The sequence below is a fragment of the Pogona vitticeps genome, chromosome 2 (assembly GCF_051106095.1).
Source record: "Pogona vitticeps strain Pit_001003342236 chromosome 2, PviZW2.1, whole genome shotgun sequence".
Lineage (NCBI taxonomy): Eukaryota > Metazoa > Chordata > Lepidosauria > Squamata > Agamidae > Pogona > Pogona vitticeps.
In genome coordinates this window covers 29,994,710-30,019,094 of record NC_135784.1, presented here as the reverse complement: position 1 = coordinate 30,019,094, position 24,385 = coordinate 29,994,710, and the positions used below count along the sequence as shown (strand labels likewise).

Here is a 24,385-nt window from a genome sequence, read left to right as displayed (position 1 = left end):
AGACAGTGTTCTTGAAGTGTTCCCATCGTTCAGGTGCATTTACATTAGCTGGACCTGGAAGGGTTTCCTCGAGTGCTTGGGCAAATTCCTTCACTTTTCTTTGATCGCGAGTCTTGTTGATGTCAATATGTGGTCTTCCTTCCTTTTTCATGTGATACAATTTCTTTGTTCGCAGTTTTACTCTACTACACACCAGGGAGTGATCAGTATCGCAATCAGCACTCTGGTAGCTGCGTGTGATCGTAACACTAGGAAGGCTAGAACGTCTAGTGAGGATCAAATCGAGCTGATGCCAATGCTTGGATCTTGGATGTCTCCAGGAAACTCTGTGTTGCAGCTTCGTATTAAAGAATGTGTTGCTGACACAGAGACCATAGTAACAGCAAAACTCCAGTAAGCGTTGGCCATTTTCGTTCATCTTTCCAATGCCAAAACGGCCTAGACAAGTGGGCCAAGAATTGTGATCAGCACCAACTCTAGCATTAAAGTCTCCAAGAATGAACAGTGACTCTCTTTCAGGGACTTTTTTGATAGTAGCTGCCAGATCGTCGTAGAATTTGTCTTTCACTTCTGTAGTGGATGACAGTGTTGGTGCATATGCACTAATGAGGGTTACTGGTCCTGCTGATGAGTGGAGCTGCAGAGACAGGATTCTTTCACTCCCCACAGTGGGTGGAACAATGCATCTCAGGAGAGTGTTTCTGTCTGCAAAGCCAACACCATATTCCCTGGTCTCATTCGATGGTTTTCCCTGCCAGAAGAATGAGAAGTTTTTTTTCTTTGACAGATCCCGAGTCTGGCAGTCTTGTCTCTTGCAGGGCAACAATGTCCATCTGCAGTCTACTCAGTTCCGTGTCAATAACAGCTGTCTTGCGCACATCGTCTATTTCTTGCAGGTCGTTAGGAAAGCCGTAGTCAGGAAAGCCAGGGGTCATTGTCCGTACATTCCAGGTGCCCAGCTTTAGGGCAGAAGTTTTCTTATGATTGTTGCATGGTGCACGGTTGTCGATCTGCTTGTCGGGTTTCACCCTAAACCCCACGCACCCCGTGAGGTTAACAGACCGTGGCGAGGTAGCACCTTACTGGCTGGGGGCTGCCCAGCTTAAGGCGGGCAGTATCTACCTAGTGAGGTGCAATGACCTCTCCCACCGTCAGAAGTAGCCCCTGGCGTCCTGCTCTACGCCAATTGAGCAGAGACTTATAACCGGTAACTGCTACTTCCCGTGTTGTTTCGACGCTGTATGCGAAGCTGGAGTGTCCTCTCCAGAGCACGAAGCCTGGGTAAAATAGTATGGAGGATAGGCTGTTACCCAAGCAGCAAATCCCCCCTCTCCACATCACTGAAATGGTCCAGTGGAAAGGCAAGAGCCAATACAACTGGTTCCAGCAACGTCGCAGGAGTTGGCAGAATGAAAGAAAATGCCTCCGGGACTCCGGCTCCGGATTTTGCCTCGAGGTTATCTCCTGAAGCCCTTTCCATAAGTGGATATAGCCACAAGGCAGTGGAAGTTTAAATTTGGAGTTTTCCTTCTCCTAGATGGGCTGCCTTCTAGGAAAATAAGAAGGCAGTAGGAAAAGAGGAAGACCTGATGTGAGATGTGTTTACTCAATAAAGGAAGCCACAAGACCTGAGCAGAGGTGCAAACGATGGGACCTTTTGGAGATGCTATAACTCAGGTTCAGCCTGATGGCTGGACAACAACAATTTGTAGGCAGCCCACCCCCTTCAGTCAAAAGCCCAGAACCAGGCATTTAAATGAACTGGCATATAGTTTTCCTCTTAACTTTTAGCTTGGAAGGCGTTCAACATTTTTCAGTGCATAGCACAAAAACCTTCACTGTGCATCTTTTAATGAAATAGCGCCATCAAGTGATTATGGGGTGGTGATTCGTCCTTTGTCCTTCTGGGAACAGCTGTCCCATGGTAGTGCTAGCTTCCTAATATTCCTAGTATAGTATCATAAATCAAAGTCTCTGCTTTGTGATGGTATCCAATCAGCATACAGTCCTTTCTTCGCAAGTCTATGCCCCACTTGTAACTTTACACAAAAGCGATCGCAAAACAATGTTTCCTATGGGGGAATTTCGCTTTGCGATGATCGGTTCCCTGCTTCAGGAACCAATTCTTGCAAAGCGATGATTTTCGGCCAGCTGATTGGCGGTTTCAAAATGGCCACCGGGTAAAAAACATGGCTCCCCGCTCTTTTCTGGGATGGATTCCTCGCTGCACAGGTAGCAAAAATGGCCGCGCTATGGAGGATCTTCGCTGGACGGTGAGTTTCAAGCCCCTAGGAATGCATTAATCGGGTTTTAATGCATTTCTATGGGCTTTTTAATTTCGCATTATGACGTTTTCGTAAGACAGCGGTTTCGCTGGAACGAATTAACGTTGTAATGCGAGGCAACATTTTTTTTTTAATCAGAATTCCTTAGTTTATGGGTATAACAAAAGAAACAAAAAGTCTTCTGAGAGGGCTCAAGCATTATTGCCCTTCCTCCAGCACCTGATCATATTGGCTTCCCTCTTCTGTGCTTTTTCCATGGCATGCAAAGTGTTTTTTAGTTCTGGGAACCAGAACGGCAGCTGGATAGATAGGTCAGCGAATTAAGTAGCTGGCTGTGGAGTCAGAGGTTGGGAGTTGGATTCCCCACTGTGCCTCCAAAGAGAAGAGCCCGCCTGTGTGACTTTGAGCAAGCTGCCCTAGTCTCAAGTGCCGACAGAAGAAGGGAATAGAAAACCACTTCTGTGTATTCTTTATCTAGAAAAACCTTGGAAAGTGTAACTCCAAGTCAAAATTGATTTGACAACATAGAATTACTATTTTATTATAATGGTAATACATCTGTTGGTATAGAATAGAGATGGGGGTATTTGCATAGGTATTTGTTCAGTTAGTTAGTTAGGCATCCTTCAGTCTCAAAAGTCTATGGTAACGTGTTCTGTATGGAGGACTTGGAACAGCGTCTAGTGTGGCTGAGAAGGCCAATTTGAGAGTAACAATCCCTTCCACACTGAAGACAAATCCAATCTGTCCCCTGTCCAGCTCCCTGATTTTGTTGCTTTCGTGACTGCCTCTTTGCCTCAGCCTGCTGGACAAGGGTCTCTTCAAATTGGGAGAGGCTGTGATGCAACGCCTGCCTCCAGGCTGAATGCTCAAATGTCAAGTTTCCCCATCTGTTGAGGTCCATTCCTAAGGCCTTCAGATCCCACTTGCAGATATCCTTGTATCGCAGCTGTGGTCTCCCTCTGGGGCAATTTCCCTGCACTAATTTTCCATACAGGAGATCCTTTGGAATCCGACCATCAGCCATTCTCATGACGTGCCCGAGCCAACATAGACGTAGCTGTTTCAGTAATGTATATATGCTAAAAATTCCAGCTCGTTCTAGGACTACTCTGTTTGGAACTCTGTCCTGCCAGGTGATACCAAAAATCCATCGTAGGCAACGCATATGGAAGGTGTTCAGCTTCCTCTCCTGCCGGGCACAAAGGGTCCAGGACTCGCTGCAGTACAGGAGTGTGCCCAGGACACAGGCTCTATAGACCTGGATCTTGATATATGCTGTCAGCTTCTTATTGAGCCATACTCTCTTTGTGAGTCTAGAGAACATGATAGCTTCTTTGCCAACGCAATAAGTCTGAAGTTGGAACAGGAAGGGAGAATACAGAGGGCTGGGAAAAAAAGGCTCAAAGCCTTGGGGTCCCCTTTTCTGATTTCCCGGAAACCCCGTGTGGTGCAGTGGACAGAATGACAGGCTAGGACTCTGGAGAACAGGGGTTCAAATCCTCACTGGGGCATGGAAACTTACTGGAGGAGTAGAACTGGTAAAGCGAATCATTCAGTATCTCACTTACTTTGAAAGCCCCATGAGGAGGGTCTGACTTGAATGGCACACTCGAGACACAAGCACCCCAAGAAAAAGACCGAAAAGGATACATTAAAATGAGACAAGCCCTCCTTAAAAGAGACCAAAGGTCTTTAATAAATGGGCCAGAAGCACCGCACACAGCCTTAACGCACCCTCCCACCCGAACAGGCCTCCCGGAAAGAGAAAGCAGTAAATCATCTTCAGCATCTTCGTCGCCCCCGCCGCCGTCTCTAGGTTGCCGTTAAGTTCCCTCCAGTCCCCCCCCCCGAGCTTCGACTTCGGGCGACCCTCTGAGCGAGCCGTCTCCGAGGCCCTTTTTCCACAAGCGCTGACGGGGCGGCGGGGGCGCGCAATCCGCGTCCACTCAGGTGGGTTTTTCAGCTCTCCTTGCGCGCGGCGCGCCCGTGTTTTGCTTCCGAGGGCAGCGCCCTTCGCTTGGTTTGCTGTGCAATGGGGTTGGCTTGGAGCCTCCTGGCGGGGCTCTTGTGGGTAGGCGGGCGGGTGTGTGGTTGTGCCCAGGGCGTTCAGACCCGGAGCCCCCTCCCTGGCTGATACATTCAGAGCCTCCCCACCCCTTACGTCTCGCAGCTGTCTCTTTTGCCTGAGCGCTCCGAGGAGCAAGGGAGGGAGCTCCCGAGACTAGGATGGGCACGGTATGATTTGGGGGCGCCTGCTTGGGGGAACGGGGGGGGACGAAGTTCCAGGGACGGGGCTTCTTTGGGTTTGGGGCCATTTCTATGGGCCCCTCGCTGTCCCCCTGCCTGCGAGTTGGGCATGATATTGAGCCAGAGGAGGCTGTGGGAGGGGATCGGCGAAGTTTAGCTTTCCATCCAGATGGTATTAAGAGCGCAACATCCATGATGCTTTCAGGGCCGGTGGGAGATGGAGTTTGGCAACCTGGGTCGGTGGGGTGGGGGTGCTCTTAGCCCTCTGCGTTGAGTTGCGGGCGCACCCAGGACAGAGCAGATCATAAGCTTCGAATAATACAGTAGCAGTCTTTGAACTTGAAAAATAACAGTCTTTGGATAATAACACTCTTTGAACTGCAGTAACATACAGTTTGTTGCTAGACGTATCCGCAAAGTGACTAGGCTCCATGCTGCTCAAATGAGGTTATTATAATGTGACTTGGAGTCAGTTCTGGTTTATAGTACTGTAACTCGATGGACTAAGGACTCCCAAAAGGTCTGGGCATTCACATCTCCGCTCAGGCTGTGGTTTCTTATGTTAATCCTTCTCGTGTCTGGTCTTCCTTTCCCTATTGTCTTCTGCTTTTTTCTAGCTTTATTGTCTTTTCTAGTGCATGGTACTGCTTTCTCACTTGCCTGGGAGTGACAGTTTATGTACAGAGGCTGCTGGCAAAACTTCTTACCTGCTACTAATGTAATCCTCAGTGTATGCCTTTTGTGTCTGGCTGTGATGGACAGACTTCCCGGTTCAAGAAAACAATAGTGTAAATCTTGCACACCTGACACCTGCTGAGCTTCCTGTATGGAAGTAATGGGCAGGTTCCCTCCCTTATGTGGACCCAAGACCATTTAGATAATGGGTACAGGGTCCATCTGAGACAGGCACATCCCACCCCTCCTCTCCAATCCCCTGAAAGCAACCTTGACTGATACTAAGCCAGCTTCTGGAAATGCAGGAAAGAAATTCCCCAGTATTTCCAATGAGTGAAATTCTCTTTTTTCCCTCTTTTTTAATTTTTAATTTTTTTTACTTTTTAAGCAGACAGCAGACAATGGGTTTTTCTGTTTGGACTGCCACCACTGCTGTTGAAGGGGGAACAGGCAAAGGAGGATGCCCACAAGGAACTGATCAAAGGTAGGTGGTTGCTGCCAGTTATCTGCCCATACCACCTCTTACCCATCCATTTGCCCAAGAGGGAAGTACAGTATTGGGGTATTTTGGTTATTCTATTTAGTGAGCAGAGTATGAGGTAGGAAAAAAAAAAAACAATACAGAAATATAAAGAGATCAGCTGAATCTCATCAGCTGTTCTGTTTTTTTTTTTTACATGATAAAATTATTCTAGAAGTATTTAAAGGAGAAAAAATGTATCTTTACTTACAGTTGCCATGTGTAGTTACAATAAGGAAAAAGGAGGAATTGAGTCTCCATTCTTGTTCCTAAGAGGAAGGTCAGAAAGAGAAGTTTATCAACAGCAAAACTATGGAAGCAAACAAACAAACAAACAAACAAACAAACAGGAAGGGGATGGAGCATGCTTCAAATGCCAGAAGTGGAAAAAGAACTTTACCAATCAAGCTAGTGGCAAAGGACAATCACATTAGGCCAGTGGTTCTCAAACCTTGTTATCAAACTGCAACTCCCAGAAGATTTCACCACTAGCTTGCTGGCAGAATTTCTGGGAGTTGCAGTCTGATGATATCTGGGGGACCCAAGGTTGGGAAACACTACTCTAAGTAATAACATGGGTGGCCAGTAATTTATACCATGCAGTTATGATGACATCACAGTCCTACAATTGGAATATTTCATTTAGATGAACTGAAATCTTTTTATCCTCCTATTCCAGTCAGGTAGCAATGGTGACTACCAAATTAGTGTCTTTTTTTAAGCAATAAATCTAACTCAGAGCTCCTTTTTTGGGGGGGGGGTCATATGACATTCATTTGCTCCCTATATTTGAATATTTGCTGCCACAACAAATTCCTTTTAAGGGAAATCCTTCAGCAACATATTGCTTTCTGTTACAACACAAAAGGAGTCTGTTTACCCAACAGAAGAGAGCACTGTTGGTTGAAGATGATGACTTGGGAACAAATAGAGAGGAGGCGAGATGGAATGTGCACTGTTCAAAAAACAAGAAGATCTATATATGAGTTCTTCAAGAAACTTCCAGTTTATGAATGTGGGATATTGTGCTTTCTGTACCTGTGATTCAGAATGCCAGGAAATGGACCGATATTGTAGCAGGAAAAAGGATGCCAAGTGTTACATAGCAAAGGGCAGGCTGTATGTTGGTAGCATCAGTGGTAGCAACCAAGATGGTCTGGTATTGGAGGAGAGCCATATTGATATGAAAGACAGCCAGAAAAGTGGGTGCTCAGCCATGTCAAGCCTGAACTCTCACTAGAAGAAAAATGAGTAAACTGGAGGCTATTCTACCATGCACTTATAATGAAAATAAAGAACTAACCAGAAAAGACTATATTGCTGGGAAAAATGGGGTGGAACAATAGGAAAAGAGAAAGACCAAACATGAAATAGGTTGACTCAATAGAGGAATTACGGCTGTAGAAGAGAGAACAATCGAACATGAAATGCTCTCGCAATCAGTATCTGAGCAGAGCTGTTAATGATAGGACATTTTGGAATTCAGTAACTTAAAGCAAAAAAGTGCTGCATATATACTGCCCCATAAAGCACTTACATTTCAATTATGCAGGTTACACATGGCCCGCTAGCAAGCTGTGTACTCAATTTATTGACCTCAGAACGATGGAAGGCTGAATGAACCTCAAGCCAGCTACCTGGGATTGAACTCTAGATCGTGAGCAAAGTTTTGGCTGCAGTGCTGCAGTTTAACCATAGTGTGACGAGACTGATTTAAACAGTCACCAATCATCAGAAGTGAATTCATGGTACATAGCATTTTGGAGGGTTTTTTTTTTTCCTTAATTGCCAGACATTCGTAAAGTGACAAAATGGGTGGAATAGGCAACAATGTTAGCTCTGTAACATTGGATAAGACCATCCCCAGCCACAAAGCAAAAAAAAAACAAACCCAACAACGAAAAACCCAGTAACTTCACAGCTTAAACAACTGAGTTTCTGAATATTTATTCCTTATTCTTTTTAAAATATATTTTAAAATATGTTTACAAACAAAAAGAGAGTCCCTTTTAATGTCTGTTTGGCCAAGAAGTTTAAAAGTTCCCCTCCTGAGAGTTTGGTCCTGACTAGACATAGAGATGAAGCGCCAAAATGCACTTCGTCTTGGATCATGGATTGTAAAATTTGATGAACCATGAACTGTCCCCCTCTCCCAGTGACTCGATGAACAACTAATCACTTTATCATTCATCGGGTCAGGTTTTTTTTTTTTTTGCCTGTGGGGCACAGCAAGAGGAGGGATAGCAGGGATCAAAGTGATGTTGCAGCACTTTGATCCCTTTCCCCCTCCTCTTGTTAAGCAGGAATCAAAGCGATCCCTCATCTTCTTGTGCCGCATGGGCATAGGAAGAGGAGGAAAGTGGAAGCAAGCCACCACCACCCCAGGCCCAGGAGTGGGATAATCTTCAGGCATGCTTTAGCAAGCTGCTCGAAGGGAAAACCCCTCTCTGCATATACCCCTGAGAAACAGCTAATTCGTGGTGGCATTAACAGATAGGGAATGAAAGGATGAATATAAAAGGGTTATATTCCTTGCTTTGTATTCGTTGGGGTCAATAAATATCTGATAAATCGGACACAGTGCCTCGCATTGCGACAATTCATTCCACAAAAATCGCTGTTGCACGAAAACATCGCAATGTGAAATAAAAAAGCCCATAGAAACGCATTAAAATGCGATTAATGCGTTCCTATGGGCTTAAAACTCACCGTTCAGCGAAGATCCTCCATAGTGCAGCCATTTCTGGTGCCTCTTAAGCGAGGAATCCGTCCCAGAAAACAGCAGGCGGCCATGTTTTTCCCCTGGTGGCCATTTTGAAACCACCGATCAGCTGTGCAAAAATGGTCACTTTGCGATGACCAGTCATCGCGAAGCGAAAATACCCCATAGGGAACATCACAAAGCGATCGCAAAATCTTCATCGCAAAGTGATTTCATTGCTAAATGGAGCGCTCGCTAAGCGAGGCACCACTGTATTTTACAAATATCCTGATTTGTTTTTATATTCGTCCCCATGTTTAGTCCTGACTATCAGGTCAAAAGTTCAGATCTGCCTTCTTTCTCAGGAACTGCAACAAAGATTCTAATTTTGGAATGTTTGTGCTGGTAGGGCAGTTTATAAGAATGTGATACTGTTTTTACCCTTTTGAAAGGCCTTTTTTGAGCATCAGTATTTCATCTCCTGTAGCCTGAATTCCTTCCAAATTAAAAAAAAGTGACTGGGTCCAACCAGTCCCCTTCAAGATAAGCAAGATGGCTCTTTTCAATTTATTTGATCTGTTTTAAATCTGCAGACAAAAAAGGTTGCTTGTGTTTGGAGGGGGTAAAATAGCTTTACTTTAAAAGAAGGCATAACTTGAAAAGACCCTTCCCCAGACTTCCCCAAATGTGTCACAATACAAGAGCTGATTGCAACGTACCCTCTAACTTTCAGCTCTGCTGGGCAGGGCTCTGCCTCTTCCATGTGCACAACTTGGCTCCTGCACGTGACTCCCCCCCTCCACAACAGGGTTCTGTTGCAACTGGAACCTAACACAATCACTCTGTAAAAGAGGAAGACAGCTGCACAGAGGGAGGCAGAGGCACAGGAGCACCCAACTTACAGGGGACCTTGGCTGATTGTCATCTACATCTGTGCCCAGTGTGTGGTGATCCAAAATCCGGTTGCAAAATTATAGTGTTTTGTTTCAGCTACACGCATTTTTAGAATTGTCTTATGGAATATTGATTTGCTGTGCTGGCACAATATCATCACTGCGCTCTTGTGCAGTGGTAATTTAATTACATGACTTTTTAATGCATGAATGCCAAGGGTTTGGTATTTTAATTTTAATGTTGTTTTCCTGTTGTTGGTTTTTTTATGTTTTTTTGTTGCTTCTTATTAACACATGTATCTACGGACATAGAAGTGGAATCCAACCCTTTTCCCTGTTGACCCTTTTCACACACACACACCACACACACACACACACACACACACACACACACACACACACACACACACACACACACACACACACACACACACACACACACACACACACACACACACACACACACACACACACACACACACACACACACACACACACACACACACACATTTTTAAAACCCTATTCATAAAACCTCTTTGGATTCTGGCCCTGTGGTATCACTGCGGTTGACTTTCTCAAAGATACAACATATGTAAAATGCTGATTTAATTAAAGTTTCCAACTTAAGTTGAACTACAGACTTCGAAAAAGGAAAGCACCCAAAAATGTAAACATAAAGTCAGAATAAAATGAAACAATGGGGAGGAACAAGATTATAAATGCTGCAAGCAAATGGCATTCAGATATATCTGATAATATAGGTTGCAATATGGATACCTATGTGCTTAAATAAACATACTCTAGCCACAGCCTTCATCCTTCCAAGGTGATGATGATGTAGTTTCCTGGCTTTTTAATATCTCTGTTTTGTCACCAAGTTTGAAACACTGGTATTGCATGCAGAATATCCCAGGTTCAATCCCAGTAGAAATTTCTGAAATATCAGTGCTGGAAAAGGTCTTGAAGAGTTGCCACTGCTGTGATGATTGGTCGTTTTAAGGACCAATTGGATTTTTTACGAAGATATATGAAAGTGAAAATGAGTAATATGTTTCCCTGTTGACTTACATAGAGTTTGAAGCCCAGAAGCCGTTCACATGACAGAAGACAGTGCAGGTAAGGCACACTGGAGCAGGTTGGTGGTACCATTTCATGAATTGTGGAATAAATGTCACAGTATATTCTGTATCTGTTTAAAGACACCTAGTGCTTCAAAATGCTATTGCTTATATCTGGTGGTCTATAATGTGGCATGTATATTGTCCCCTGGCTTATTTAACTTATATACAGAATACATCATGCGGAAGGCTGGACTAGAGGAATCCCAAACTGGAAATAAGATTGCCGGAAGAAATATCAACAACCTCCGATATGCAGATGACACCACTCTGATGGCAGAAAGTGAGGAGGAATTAAAGAAACTTGTAATGAGGGTGAAAGAGGAGAGTGCAAAAAACGGCCTGAAACTCAACATCAAAAAAACTAAGATCATGGCCACTGGTACCATCACCTCCTGGGAAATTGAAGGGGAAGATATGGAGGCAGTGACAGATTTTACTTTCTTGGGCTCCATGATCACTGCAGATGGAGACAGCAGCCACGAAATTAAAAGATGCCTGCTTCTTGGGAGGAAAGCGATGACAAACTTCCAGCAGCATCTTAAAAAGCAGAGACATCACCTTGCCAACAAAAGTCCGACTAGTCAAAGCTATGGTTTTTCCTGTCGTGATGTATGGTAGTGAGAGCTGGACCATAAAGAAAGCTGACCGCCGAAGAATTGATGTCTTTGAATTGTGCTGGAGGAGGCTCTTGAGAGTCCCCTGGACTGCAAGGAGAACAAACCTATCCCATTCTAAAGGAAATCAACCCCGAGTGCTCACTGGAAGGACAGATCCTGAAGCTGAGGCTCCAGTACTTTGGCCATATCATGAGAAGAGAAGACTCCTTGGAAAAGACCTTGATGTTAGGAAAGTGTGAAGGAAAGCGGAGAAGGGGACGACAGAGGATGAGATGGTTGGACAGTGTCTGCGAAGCAACCAACATGAAATTGACACAACTACAGGAAGCAGTGGAAGATAGGAGGGCCTGGCGTGCTCTGGTCCATGGGGTCACGAAGAGTCGGGCATGACTAAACGACTAAACAAACGATAATGTGGCATGAAGATAGTTAGACACTTTAAGATGGGTTGGGCAATCTCAGAAGGTCTAAAAGCTCTTTCTTCTTTCCAGGCACCTAAGCTTTCAGTTGCATTTGACATAAAAAGTGAGCATGGGTGAGGGGATACCAGCAGCCACTGTTTTGAACCTTACATAGAGAGAAACATAAATAGATGGAGAGAGAGAGAGAGAGAGGAAGATATCAAATTAACATGGGTAGCAGTTATACAGGCAGAGTAGTACCTCGGCATTGACCTTCCTAGAGTTACCTTTTGCTGGTTGCACATGTGGAACATTTTGCAAACTGTAGAACCCATTGACTTTACCACTTATTAAACTTGGTGGCATTTGGATGTGGATCGAAAAGCAACCTTTACATTCAGTCCCCATGCATTAAGAAAGGGGCTGACAGCATGGGCCAACAACCATTTGGAAGAACCCTACGCTAGAGTTGGCTATACCTTGGTTAGAACAAGGCAGAACTTACCAGGACTTTGAAGGGAATACTAACTGAAGGCTTCTCATGAATAATAAAGAGGAACTGTTGCTTCAACAGAATCAAAAAAAGTATTCTGAGATTTTATAAAGCAGGAAGGACCAACATATGGTTGTACAGATATTAATAGATTTCATCTATCAGCACAGCCAAAGACAAGTGAAAATGGACACTGAAGCCTCGCCAACATCCATAGGGCCACACATACTGCCTTTACAAAAGCTGGTTAGCTTGACAATGATGTGTGTTCTCCTCTGGGAAAGTACATAGATCTTAAATGGCTGTTGTTTAATTTATTAGTCGTTGGCTCTTATAGTGGAGTAATAGAGATTGCAGTGGGTCTTGAGAGGGAAACAGAAATGCCTTAATCTAGGTTGCTCTCTGAGCCAGAGAAAGGCTTGAGGTAATCAAATAAGGAACCTTCTTAGCTGGCACTTGAAATATTCTCCTAAGTTTTGGGAAGAATTCAGCCCTGTAATAGATTACAAAATGTTAAGGAGGATTTTACATGTGGCAAGACAGAGAAGGAAATAGACTTTATGTGTGCTGCTCGCTCTGACAGTGTCAGCGAGCAATGTTTTAGGCTCTGGACTGCTGAGTCTTGACAGAGGGGATGCCAGGCAGCAAGTGGCAGCTGGGTCAAGGGAAGCAGGCCATGAGGGTACATTTGTTTACTCCTTGCACTCAAGAGTTTGTGCTCTTCAAGCTCATCCAAAAGAGGTGTTGTTGCTTGGATTGATGTGGCCTGGAATTCTGAGCCCTTTCCCCACAAATCCAGAATGCGACAGTCTGAGGTACGTATCTGGCTGTGGAGCCAGTGGTTGGGAGTTTGATTCCCCGTATGCCTTCTCAACAGGGGCTGGACTTGATAATCCAGAGGATCCCTTTCAGCTCATCAGTTCTTTATATATATATGTAACATTTTATTAGTTTTCCACTATATCTACATTCAATTCATGCTTGTTAAACATCGTGTTACATGGTTAGCTTATAATTATCTATTTTCGCATCTTGGTGATTTAATCCCTTCTCTGATTTTCTAGCCACTTATAGAACAAATTCCACGTATTAAAGTATTCTGAATCTTCTTTCTCTCTCACTCTCAATCCATTTCTAGCTCAGCAGTTCTAAGAGAAGCGTCGACACCTATTTTGATTTTTCCTTGGATGTAATTTGACTTAAGCCTCCCCAGTTCCTCCCACCTCTAATTCCTCCCTCTCCTTCTGTCACCATTCCCTGCCTTGCCCGCACCCCTTGGAAGGGATATGCAGAAGCCCTGCCCTACCGGCCACCGCTCTCTCCCTGTCTCACTCTATATATTATATGAACCCTTTTTACCACAAGCATAACTAAAACTACTTTTATTCATGTATCTGATAAACAGTATTATACAAAATTAATTCTAAACATTTAAATATTCAAATATAAATGTCTTCATACCAAGTACGTAAGTACTGTATATAGCATATTTCTTCCCAGAATTCTCCCTTTTATATTTCAGTGATAACCTTATTTAATCTTCTACTACCGGTTTCCCTCTTTTATAATCCTTTTATATCATTTTCATCCTGAATTTCCCCCCTGTTTTTATATGTCCTACAAACTTACAATTAACCATCACTTGGGTACCCCCTTGCATATCTTCTTCCAATATCACTACAATATACCATTTCCACTTTTTTCTGTATTCACCCCTTAATATCTTATCCCATTATATTTTACAATGCAATTACCAGAACATCCCCTTTTAGAATCAAATGAATTTTTACAATAAAACTGTTATCTCGTGTTCTCTTGCTTTTTGTCTTCCTTTGCCCTTCCTCTGTTCTTTTGGTTTCGCTCCTTGTTCTTCTTTGTCCTTGTCGCCTTCAATCGAATCTCGCTATCCCTTCATCTTCATCCGACTCCTGAACTTGCTGTAAGTCACCCACAATATTCATTTGCTCCTCCTGCTCTTCTTTTGTTATAATTCCAGAGTCCTTTAAAAAAATCTAAAGCGGAAAGTTGATTTGTTATCATAAGATGAATAGATTGGATGATTGTATACTTTGTGTTCTCCTACCCCCTAACCCTTTTTCTTTCCCCCTACTTCCTTTTACCCTTTGTATTTTCTACCTTATTCTTAGTTGATAAATAAATTAAAGAGTAAAAAAAAATCCAAAGCCATTGGTACTGATGTAACCTCATTAAATTTTCCATTGTAATGCACCTTTAAAAACACTGGGTAACCCCAACTATATTAGACACTTTTTTTGAAGGATAGAAATAATAACACACATTTGTTTTCTAAATACCATAGTTTCATGGTAATAATAAACACTTGAATCGGGTTCCCTCAAGGAACACATTTTGACATGTTTACTAGAACAGTAGCAGTAGTTGTGCCTCCTGTGAGCATCATTTCCTCACATCTTTGTACTGATCTGTTTTCTAGCTTTCATTCCGAAATGTATTACAGACAAAAAGTACACCTTAGCAGCTGCTCTTCTTATCACCGTTTTGACCATTGCTTTAATTGCGGTGGCTGGTAAGTGGCGAGAAACCTATAATCAATTTCATACATCATTATTTGATTTAATTTAAAATGAATATATAAAAGCTAATAACGAGACACGATGCATGCTTGAGAGACAACAGGCAAAGCATTGAAATATCAGGCAGGAAATAAAGTTGTGGGAAACAGAAAGGAAAAAACTTAATATGAAAACAGAAAAAGAAACAATGTGATCCAAACATTCAAAGTTAAATGAATTTAATAGTGCTGATACCAGCAAAAGTGGTCAACCATAAAGATAAACATTGTGGTGTCAGTGGACGAGTTCCCCCATGCCTCCTGCTGATACCTCTGGTTTATTTTATTTTTGGCTGGCTAAAATTGTTTTAGAGTAAAGCACTGGCCTCTCACCAGCTGCCATCTTTATCACCCAGAATGCCTCTCAGATTAATCCAAACCAGAAGCATTCTTAGCAAATATAGATAACTGGTGGCTAAAGATGAACATTTGATCTGAGGCACTCCTTTTTGCCTCCCAAGGTAACCATTTTGTGAATGTGCACCTCCCATCCACGGCAACCATTTTTAGTAGCAGCTGTGATACTAAAGCAGAGTTTCCCAATCCTTTTCATAATAGCCGAGTAATCTGGGACCCCCTCTACATATGCATAAAAAGACATTTTATGGCATAAACTAAACACATTAAAAATAGATTTTTCAAAATATTATAACCTAATATTTAACCTAATATTATAACGCTGAGGGAGGCCTGGAAGAAAAGAACGAGGAACCAGGCCTTCTCGGCAGTGGCCCCTCGCCTCTGGAACAACTTGCCAGTGGAGATCCACCTGGCTCCCTCTCTGGTGTGTTTAGAAGTACACTTAAGACATGGCTATTTAGGCACGCTTTCCCTCCTGCTGTACCTTAATATTTACATTTTTAAATTTTGGATTCTTGCATGTTTATTGGTTCCATTGCTTTTTAAATTTTGTAATGCCGCCCAGAGTAGACCATTGGTCTAGATGGGCAGGGCATAAATCTAATAAATAAATACATAAATAATACAGGGGTCTCCAAACTATGGCCCGCACGTCACATCTGGCCTTCCTTGCTGTTTTATCCAGCCTGTGCCCTTCAGTGTGGGTGTGCTGTGCAGGTGGGCAGCCAGCCATGCGTATGTGTGCACGGACACGTTCCTATTCCTTTGGCCCTAAAAGAATGTTGAAAATATCTGGTGTGGCCCTCACAGTCGAAAGTTTGGAGATTCCTGACCTAATATATAAATAAATATTAAGGTAATCATGAATAATTATGGGGGAGCCGTAAATCTGCCTCTACCAGATAAAACCTCCCTTGGGAAAAAAAATCCCCTCAGGGAAGATCCCCTCAAGCCCAAATAAATGCCTCCCCCATGGCCCCCATTTCCCGCTCTCCCTGGTTCTCCTCCCTCACCTTTTTGCCCCTCTTGCCTTCCTCCCCAGTGACTCCCTGCCCAGGTCCCCTCTCCCTTCACTTCAACACCATGGCAACACCCAGAAGAGCAGGAGACGCCGGGAAAGGTGCCCCCGCCATGGCAGTAACAACTCTTCGATCTTCCCACCACCCTGGGCGTCAGCATCCCAAGCGGGGGCACTGCACGCTTGCTTCATTCAGGCCTCTTTGTGCTGGGCTCACACTCGGGTCCAAAGGGCTGACATCAGCCCTCCTCCTGGATGCAGAGGGGCAGAGAGAAACAAACAAGAGCCGCTCTTTAGTAGGAGGCGGGAATGGTGCCTACGTGTAATAGGGAAATCTGCCCAAAGGATTATACCTAAGAAATTACCTAAGAACTCTAGGTTGCCGGCAATTCCAGTTTAGATTAAATTTATTTATCTGTGGGCCCAGAGAATTAAGATCAAACAGTATTGTGTGTACCATATTTAATATAATAAATATAAATATCATTGCAATTAAAAACTGTGGTGACCTCCCCCCCAAAAAAAAACACTTCAGTATAATAAATATACAAATAATTGCAACTAAAAATGATTATCACAACCCCCAGGTTGGGTACCTGTATATTAAAGGTATCCACTAGCCCCAGACATCCCAATTAAGAATTTCTGTTCGTAAACATGTACTTCTCCCCATGACATTAAGAGGATTAAAACTTTCTCCCTTTGATTGGGTTATGTCTATTCTGAAAAGACCAGCCAAATGGGCCACTGGTTAAGCAATTGCAAGCCACTTGCATCATGATTTTCTGAATCGTATTCTCAGACTTCCAGGAAAATTGTGACCTCCTAAAATTCATGCAGTTTTAATTGGTTTTCAGTTAAAAAACCAGCGCCCTGCCCACATTGTCCTCCACCTATTGATGCCAGCTGCCCGGATGGTTGGGTTGGGTACCAAGGAAAATGCTACTATATATCAGCAGACGAAAGAAACTGGACTGCCAGTGAGAAGTACTGTTCTTCATCTGGTGCTTCCTTAGCTGTCATTGATACCAAGCAAGAACTGGTAAGGAAAAGGTATGAATGTATCTTGACCAAGAGGTTGCTTATTTGAGACAAACAAGTACAAAATAGGAATTCATCTATAATTTCATACCTGAATATAGTAACAGATTCATAGTACAGTACTGTAGTTGTTGTTATGAAGATATAATTCACATGGGAACATTTGCAAAGTAATTAGGTCCCTGCCCCAAGGTGGTTACAGTCAACATTTCAGAAGTGGGAAAAACATCAAAAAAGAGTGAAAAACTTGTGTGTAGATAATAAAGAATGATGTGTGCAGATCTGCTAAGGGAACTATGTGATTTTTTTTTCCAATTCCTGAATACCCAATATTTCAATCATTGTTTCTTCTTTCACTCACACTTCCCATAAATTAGCAGTTTGCTAACAGGTTAGTTTCTTTTTATAGTAAAACACTGTAATTTTCAAAGGCAGTAGATCACAACCTTGGGTTGGTCCCTAGATATTTTTAGAGTGCAGCTCCCAGATGTCTTCACCAGTAGCTGTGCTGGCAAGGGCTTCTGGGAATTACAGTCCAAGAACATCTGGGGACCCAAGGTTGCAAAACCACTGTTCTAAGGGAATCTGCATTGCTTTTGTTTCTATAAATTCTGAAAAAAGCAATTAATTGTTTATGTTTTGATGACTTCTTCTCACATATACCTGCCAGTGCAGCAGTCTGCTTCCATAGTAATCTCTTTTGTTAGGACTTTACTAGACCTCTAATTGGGTACTTCTGCTGGATGTTCAATATTTTTATTAAAAACTTGGATGAGGGAGTGCAGGGAATGCTAGTCAAATTTGCAGATGATACCGAATTGGGCGGAATAGCTATTACTCTAGAAGACAGAAACAAACCTCAAAATGACCTTGATAGGATGGAGCACTGGGCCGAAAGGAACAGAATGAACTTCAATAGGGATAAGTGCAAAGTCCTGCACCTTGGAAAAAGAAACCAATTGCACAGTTACAAGATGGGGGATACCTGGCTCAGCAAAACAACAAGGGAGAAGGATCTTAGAATGGTCATAGATCACAAGCTAAATATGAGCCACCAGTATGATGTGAGTACAAAAAAGGCTAATCCTATTTTAGGCTGCATTAATAGAAGTATAGTCTCCAAATCCAGTGAGGTGCTAGTCCACCTCTATTCAGCACTGGTTAGGCCTCACCTTGAGTATTGTGTCCAGTTCTGGACACCACACTTCAAGAAGGATGCTGACAAATTGGAAGACGTTCAGAGGAGGGCGACAAGGATGATCTGAGGGCTGGTAACCAAGCCTTATGAGGAAAGGCCAAAAGAATTGGGCATGTTTAGCCTTGAGAAAAGATGATTGAGGGGTGATATAGCACTTTTCAAATATTTGAAAGGCTGTCATACAGAGGAGGGACAGGATCTGTTCTCGATCATCCCAGGGTGCAGGATACACAACAATGGGCTCAAGTTAAGGGAAGCCAGATTTCGGCTGAATATCAGGAAAAACATCCTAACTGTTAGAGCAGTATGACAGTGGAACCAGTTTCCTCGGGAGTTGGCGAGTGCTCCAACACTCGAGGCATTCAAGAAAAACTTAAATAATCACCTGGCAGATATGCTTTGATTGTATTCCTGCATTGAGCAGGGGGTTGGACTTGATGGCCTTACAGGCCCCTTCCAACATCACTTTTCTATGATTCTATATTTGTGAAGAAATCCAGGAGGGTACTAATTTTTGATAGCTGTATCCTAGTGCTATCTATTCTAACGATCTAGTACTTTAGAGTGCCATGTACTGAGTATTTTCACATATTGTTCTGTCTTGCACTCTTTCACATATTTAATACTGGTCAATCAATATTTTAGTGCTTTTATAAATGTAATATTTGCAAACTTAACATGGTGCATTTTTCTTTCTTTTTTTGTCTTTGCTATGTCTTTAATTGATGTTTCTAATTTATTCATTTTTGTTAGCTATCTTGGCCACCATTTTTGGTGGAAAAGTAGATGAAGGAAATGAAATACATCAATTAGTTGATTTTTCTTTTTCATAGGATTTTTGGGTGAACTTTACTGGTCCCTTTCATTACTGGATTGGCCTGTCAAGAGAAACAGCCCAGGCTTGGAAATGGCCTAATGGCACAGTGTTTGAAAATCAGTAAGTGACTTTAATTATTTGTTAGTCTGTTTAGCTTGTGAATTTAAATTATGAACGTTGTTTGTAGTGAGAAATAATTAATTTGTTAAAGACCAAAAAAGAGGAGGCTGCGGAGGGCACTTGTAGAATTAAAATACTAACTTCATCTCATATTTCCATCCTGCTAGCAAGACTGTGGGATGGTTCAAGAAGGGTTTGGACATCTGATATTGGAGTGCTTAGAGATCAATATTCCAAACCATTTTCAAAAAGAGGTGGGATATGGTTCAAAAGAGTCAAATTCTCTTCTCAACTAAAATCTGTCTGCAGTGTATACTGAGCAGCTCACTTTACTTTTGCCAGGCAGGCCGGAGTTATTTTTCCTTTGTTGTGTGAATGTGGATGGGATCACAATTTCATAGCTATGTAGCAATGACAGAAATAATGATATTTGATATCCCTAAACAGGAGAATTCTTGCCTTTCTCAGTTTTGGTGGGAACTATGTGAGAAAATATATGTTATGTTTACTCTAACCCTGCAGGAGTCAGTAGAATGCCAATAAAACACTGTTATTGATGCTTGTGTTCCAGGTTTGATGTCCGAGGAGAAGGCAACTGTGCCTACATAAATAACAAAGGTCTGAGTAGTAGCCGGTGTACTACACCAAATAACTTCCTCTGTAGCCAGGAAGATGCTTGCACCAGGAGGAAAAAACACACCATAGCCAGAAGGAGTACGTTGTGATCAACATTTGTCTGAGGAAGAAATCTTTGAATATTCAGAGATACAGAATGCCTTCGACTGTCAGATTTTTTCATAACTGAACAGAAGATGCTTAAGCCCCATTGCTGTTTTTTCCTGCTTTTACCCTCATTCGAGAATATAAAGGATATGTCCCCCACTCCATCCCTTTTTAAAGTTTGTCAGAATGGGAACAGGTCAGAGCATACATTCCATCAACCATGTAAAAAATATTCCATATGCTTCAGGAGCTCCTTGGAAGGAAGGATAATAAAGGTAAAGGTAAAGGTTCCCCTTGACAATTTTTGTCCAGTCGTGTCCGACTCTAGGGGGCGGCGCTCATCCCGCTCTTCAAGCCATAGAGCCAGCGTTTGTCCGAAGACAATCTTTCCGTGGTCACATGGCCAGTGTGATTTAGACACGGAACGCTGTTTACCTTCCCACCGAGGTGGTCCCTATTTATCTACTCGCATTTGCATGCTTTCGAAGCGCTAGGTTGGCGGGAGCTGGGACAAACAACGGGCACTCACTCCGTCGCGTGGATTCGATCTTACGATTGCTTGGTCTTCTGACCCTGCAGCACAGGCTTCTGCGGTTTAGCCCGCAGCGCCACCACATCCCTGCTAGGAAGGATAATAATGTAGCCTAATCATAAGAGTAACAGTAGTAGTTGTTGTGGCAGTAATAACACTTCAGTTTGTGTTTAGAGATTATTTTCAGTGAATCATAGTGCAAGGCTGAGAGATTCTGGAGCAGGAGTCCTCTGTAAATTATTTTTGCTTGAAGTGAAAATATGTGCCTTAGTATATAAGGGGAGAAATTCAACGTTCTCCTTTTCTGAGTTTTCCATACATTCTTTGATTCCTATTAGAAAACTAATACCAGAGAACTTTACATGGCCATGAGATTTTTCATTTATTTTCCAAAATTTTTTTTAGAGAAAAATGATTATGCAATTTTTTAAAAGCATGATGGATATGTTTCAGACAATGTGTTCATATATTTGTTCCCCCAACATGGAAAAAGCTGTAAGAGTAAAAACTGAAACCAATGGCAATCGCTCAGAAAATGAGACTGGGGAAATATCATACGTATTCACTGAATATTGATTCAGTTCCTCCCAAAGTTTTTTTCTTCAGGTCTTTTTCTGGGAATGAGTGGTTTACGTCTGCTTGATATTATGGTACAGTGGACCAGAGACATAATTTACTTTGTTTACTTTGACTAATATTTATATGAGTTTTTTTATTGTTTTTTAGTCTAATTCCCATAAAGCCCACCCAAAGCAAGAGAAACATGGTACTTATTCAGGTAATCAAAGAAAAACAATCCTAGCTGAGTGGACTAACTCAACATGGATTGTTATTTTGGTTTCATTGACTACCTAAAGCAGCAAAACCAAAGAGGTTTTCTTTTGCAATTCAGCTGTTTATGACAAACAGAAGAAAATAAAACATTAAAAATGTAAACAGTGCATTCAGGTTGTAATTGTCTGAATAAACTGTACTTTTGTTATGCAAAACACACTAATTTTATGTCAAACTGAGTTATACATAATGCACTTCGTACTTCTGAGGTAATGAAGTTAATTTCAGATTGTTAAGGGTGCAGCTGCTAATATTTTATTTTTTATTTAAATGTATATCTCGCCCATTCAGTGATCATGCCACTACTGTACTCTGGGCGACTTACAAAATTTCTTTATTTTTATGTAACTTATATGCTGCCCACACTACCCAAAGGTCTCTGGGCGGCTTACAACAATTATATAAAACATACAGCTAAGAAACCATATTAAAAGAAACTAAACAAAGCCCCATCACATGTTATTATTTTCACATGTTACTATTTCCCCCCCTCAGAATTTCTGCTTCATTCCTCTTAAAAAATTATATTGAAAACAACATAAACCAAACCAAAAACACTTCTATAATGTATTACATTAATTTATCTTAAACATATTACTTCACCCATGCCATCTTCATCCTCAGGGCTAGGTTCTGCTTTTAATATTCTTACATTTCATTCTGCCCAATTTGTTGCCAGAGACACATTGATTCTTCTCCCGGTGTATCCTCCCTCCCATACCAAAAAAAAGTATTCCAGAAATAAATTCCATATTTTTAAAGCCATTGCTTTTCATAAGCCTCTTCTTAACTTCATTTCACAAGTCACTTCATCGTTAATTTTAACAATTATAACTGAATCCCTGAACCCCATTTTAGCAGATAATTTTAATATTTTTTATGTTGTCATGTTTTAATCTTTTATTTGTATATCATTTATTGTTTGATTCATCTTTTATATTTAACTTATTTTGTTTTTAAACTGTGTGAATTTTAATGTTGTGAGCCACTTTGGGTCCGTTGTTGGGAGAAATACAGCATATAAATAAAACTAATAATAATAATAAATTGCGACATCCCACATTTCTCTCTATTATTCCTCAATGTTAAATTGGTTATCACTTTCCCAATTCTTTGCAAATAATAACCTTGCTGCTGTGACCATTATAGTAATTAGATCAGAGGTCTCAAACATGCGGCCCGCGGGATGATAGTTTGTGGCCCCCGCCTTAATATGAAAGTTTAAGGAGCGGGAGCGGTGGCGGCACCTGCTTGGCAAGCGCGGGGCATCCTCCCCGCATCGTAGAGGCTGGGTCCCACCTCCCCCCCACTGAAGCGCCCACGTGTCCAGAAGGCGAGCTGTCTCTCTCTCTGCCTGGCAGTTTTCTCCCTCAGGGGTTTGGTGCCACCAGGGTTTCTGCTTTTAGGTATCTCTTCCCCCCCCCCCATTCTTCGTGGGTCACCTGGCGAGGCTGCTGCTGCTGTCACCTCATCCTCTCTGCGCTTCTCCTCCCCCCCGCCTGGCGCTCCTCCGCTCCCTGCCCAGACGTGCCGCGGTAGGGGATGCAGCCGAGAGAACAGCCTTCTCACACGCACTCCCCTCCCTCCGTCTCCCTGAGCCACACTGGGCAAGACCACGGCATCTTGCCAGAATGGGAATCAAGAAGCCCCAGGAAGCCCCATTAGCCCTTGGGTAGGGGGAGAGATTACTCTGCTGATGGGGCCAGCCTTGCAGAAGGGGTGCATGCAGCTCCTAGGGATGTGTGTGTGCACAGGGAGTGGAGGAGCGCTCAGATTGGGAGGAGGTAACAAGCAAGGTAGCACAAGGCTCAGTCTGGGCCCAATCCTCTTCAACGTTTTATTAATGATTAGAATGAGGGGATACAAGGAATATTTATCAAATTTGTGGGGAACACAAAATTGGGTGGAATAGCTAATACCTCAGAAGAAGAAAAATAAAATTTAAAAAGATTTTGATAGGCTTGAGCACTGGGCTGAAAACAAAACAATAAAATAAATGCAAACTTCTAAACCTAGGGAAAAATGAACCAAATGCACAGTTAGAAGATGGCCGATACTTGGCTTAGTAATACTACGAGTGAGATTGATCTTGGATTTGGAACAGTGCAATGTTCCTGTAAAAAAGGCAAATGCAATTTTAGAATGCATGAACAGAAATATATAAGCTCCAAATCCTATAAAGTCCTAGTCCCCCTCTATTCAGCATGGATTAGGCCTCATCTAGAGTCCTGCTTCCAGTTCTGGACACCATACTTTAAATAGGATGCAAACAAAACGGAACAGGTTCAGAGGAGGATAACAAGGATGATCAAGGAGCTAGAAACAAGCTCTATGACGAAAGACCGAGAAAACTGGGCATGTTTAGCCTTAAGAACACAGATGTGAGATATGATAGCACTTTTCAAATACTTGAAAGATTATTATACAGAGGAGGGACAGGATCTGTTCTTCTTCATCTTAGAGTGCAGGACATATAATACTGTGGTGCCCCGCTTGACGCTTACCTCACACAATGTTGCAATTGCTTAATGATGACTTTTGTGTGATCGCAAAACGATGGTTCCAATGAATTTTTTTTCTTGACGTCATTTAGGAGCCTGCTTCGCGAACCGTTTCTTCACTAAACGACTATTTCTCCGGCTACGAAAAATGGTTTCCCTTCATAAAATGGCTTCCCTCCCTTCTCAAAATGGCTGCTTTCTAGACCCCTGCTTCGGAAGACAGCTGATTGGTGGTTCTCTATGGGCAATCTTCACTGGACGATGAGGTATTTCCCCATTGGAACACATTGACCGGTTTTGAATGCATTCCAATGGTTTTTCCCCCCCGCTTGACAACGATTTCGCTTAACAGCAATTTTCCTGGAATGGATTATCGTTGTCAAGCGGGGCACAACTGTAATGGACTCAAGCAACAGGAAGCCAGATTTAGGCTATCAGGGAAAACTTCCTAACTGTTAGAGTAGTACGACAGTGGAACCAATTACCTCAGGAATGCTGGAAGCATTCAAGAGAAATTTGCACAACCATTTGTCAGATGTGCTATGATGTGGAGTCCTGCATTGAGCAGGAGGTTGGACTCAATGGCCTTATAGGGTAAGGGAAACCTCCCTGGTTACACCCTGGCTTCTCTTAAGTGAGCTAGACAAAACGTAGAGTATAAGCAAAATTTAGGAATATAGGAAAGCTGGCA

The 24,385-nt window shown here is 42.5% G+C and overlaps 1 protein-coding gene across 2 annotated transcripts; it reads left to right on the top strand.

Moving 5' to 3' along the window:
- The first annotated feature begins 4,379 nt into the window (after positions 1–4,379).
- Positions 4,380–22,240, top strand: LOC110091635 (C-type lectin domain family 2 member D). 2 transcript variants are annotated; one of them, XM_020815812.3, is made up of 7 exons: positions 4,380–4,523; positions 5,602–5,694; positions 10,398–10,441; positions 14,413–14,505; positions 16,786–16,970; positions 19,001–19,104; positions 19,676–22,240. In XM_020815812.3, the coding sequence occupies exons 3-7, from the start codon at positions 10,423–10,425 to the stop codon at positions 19,827–19,829; spliced, it is 555 nt and encodes a 184-aa protein (XP_020671471.3). In that variant the 5' UTR covers positions 4,380–4,523; positions 5,602–5,694; positions 10,398–10,422; the 3' UTR covers positions 19,830–22,240. The 2 variants fall into 2 exon arrangements, with proteins under 2 accessions (XP_020671471.3, XP_078244835.1); XM_078388709.1 differs by having other exon boundaries at positions 4,464–4,523; positions 5,599–5,694.
- Positions 22,241–24,385: the final 2,145 nt, after the last annotated feature.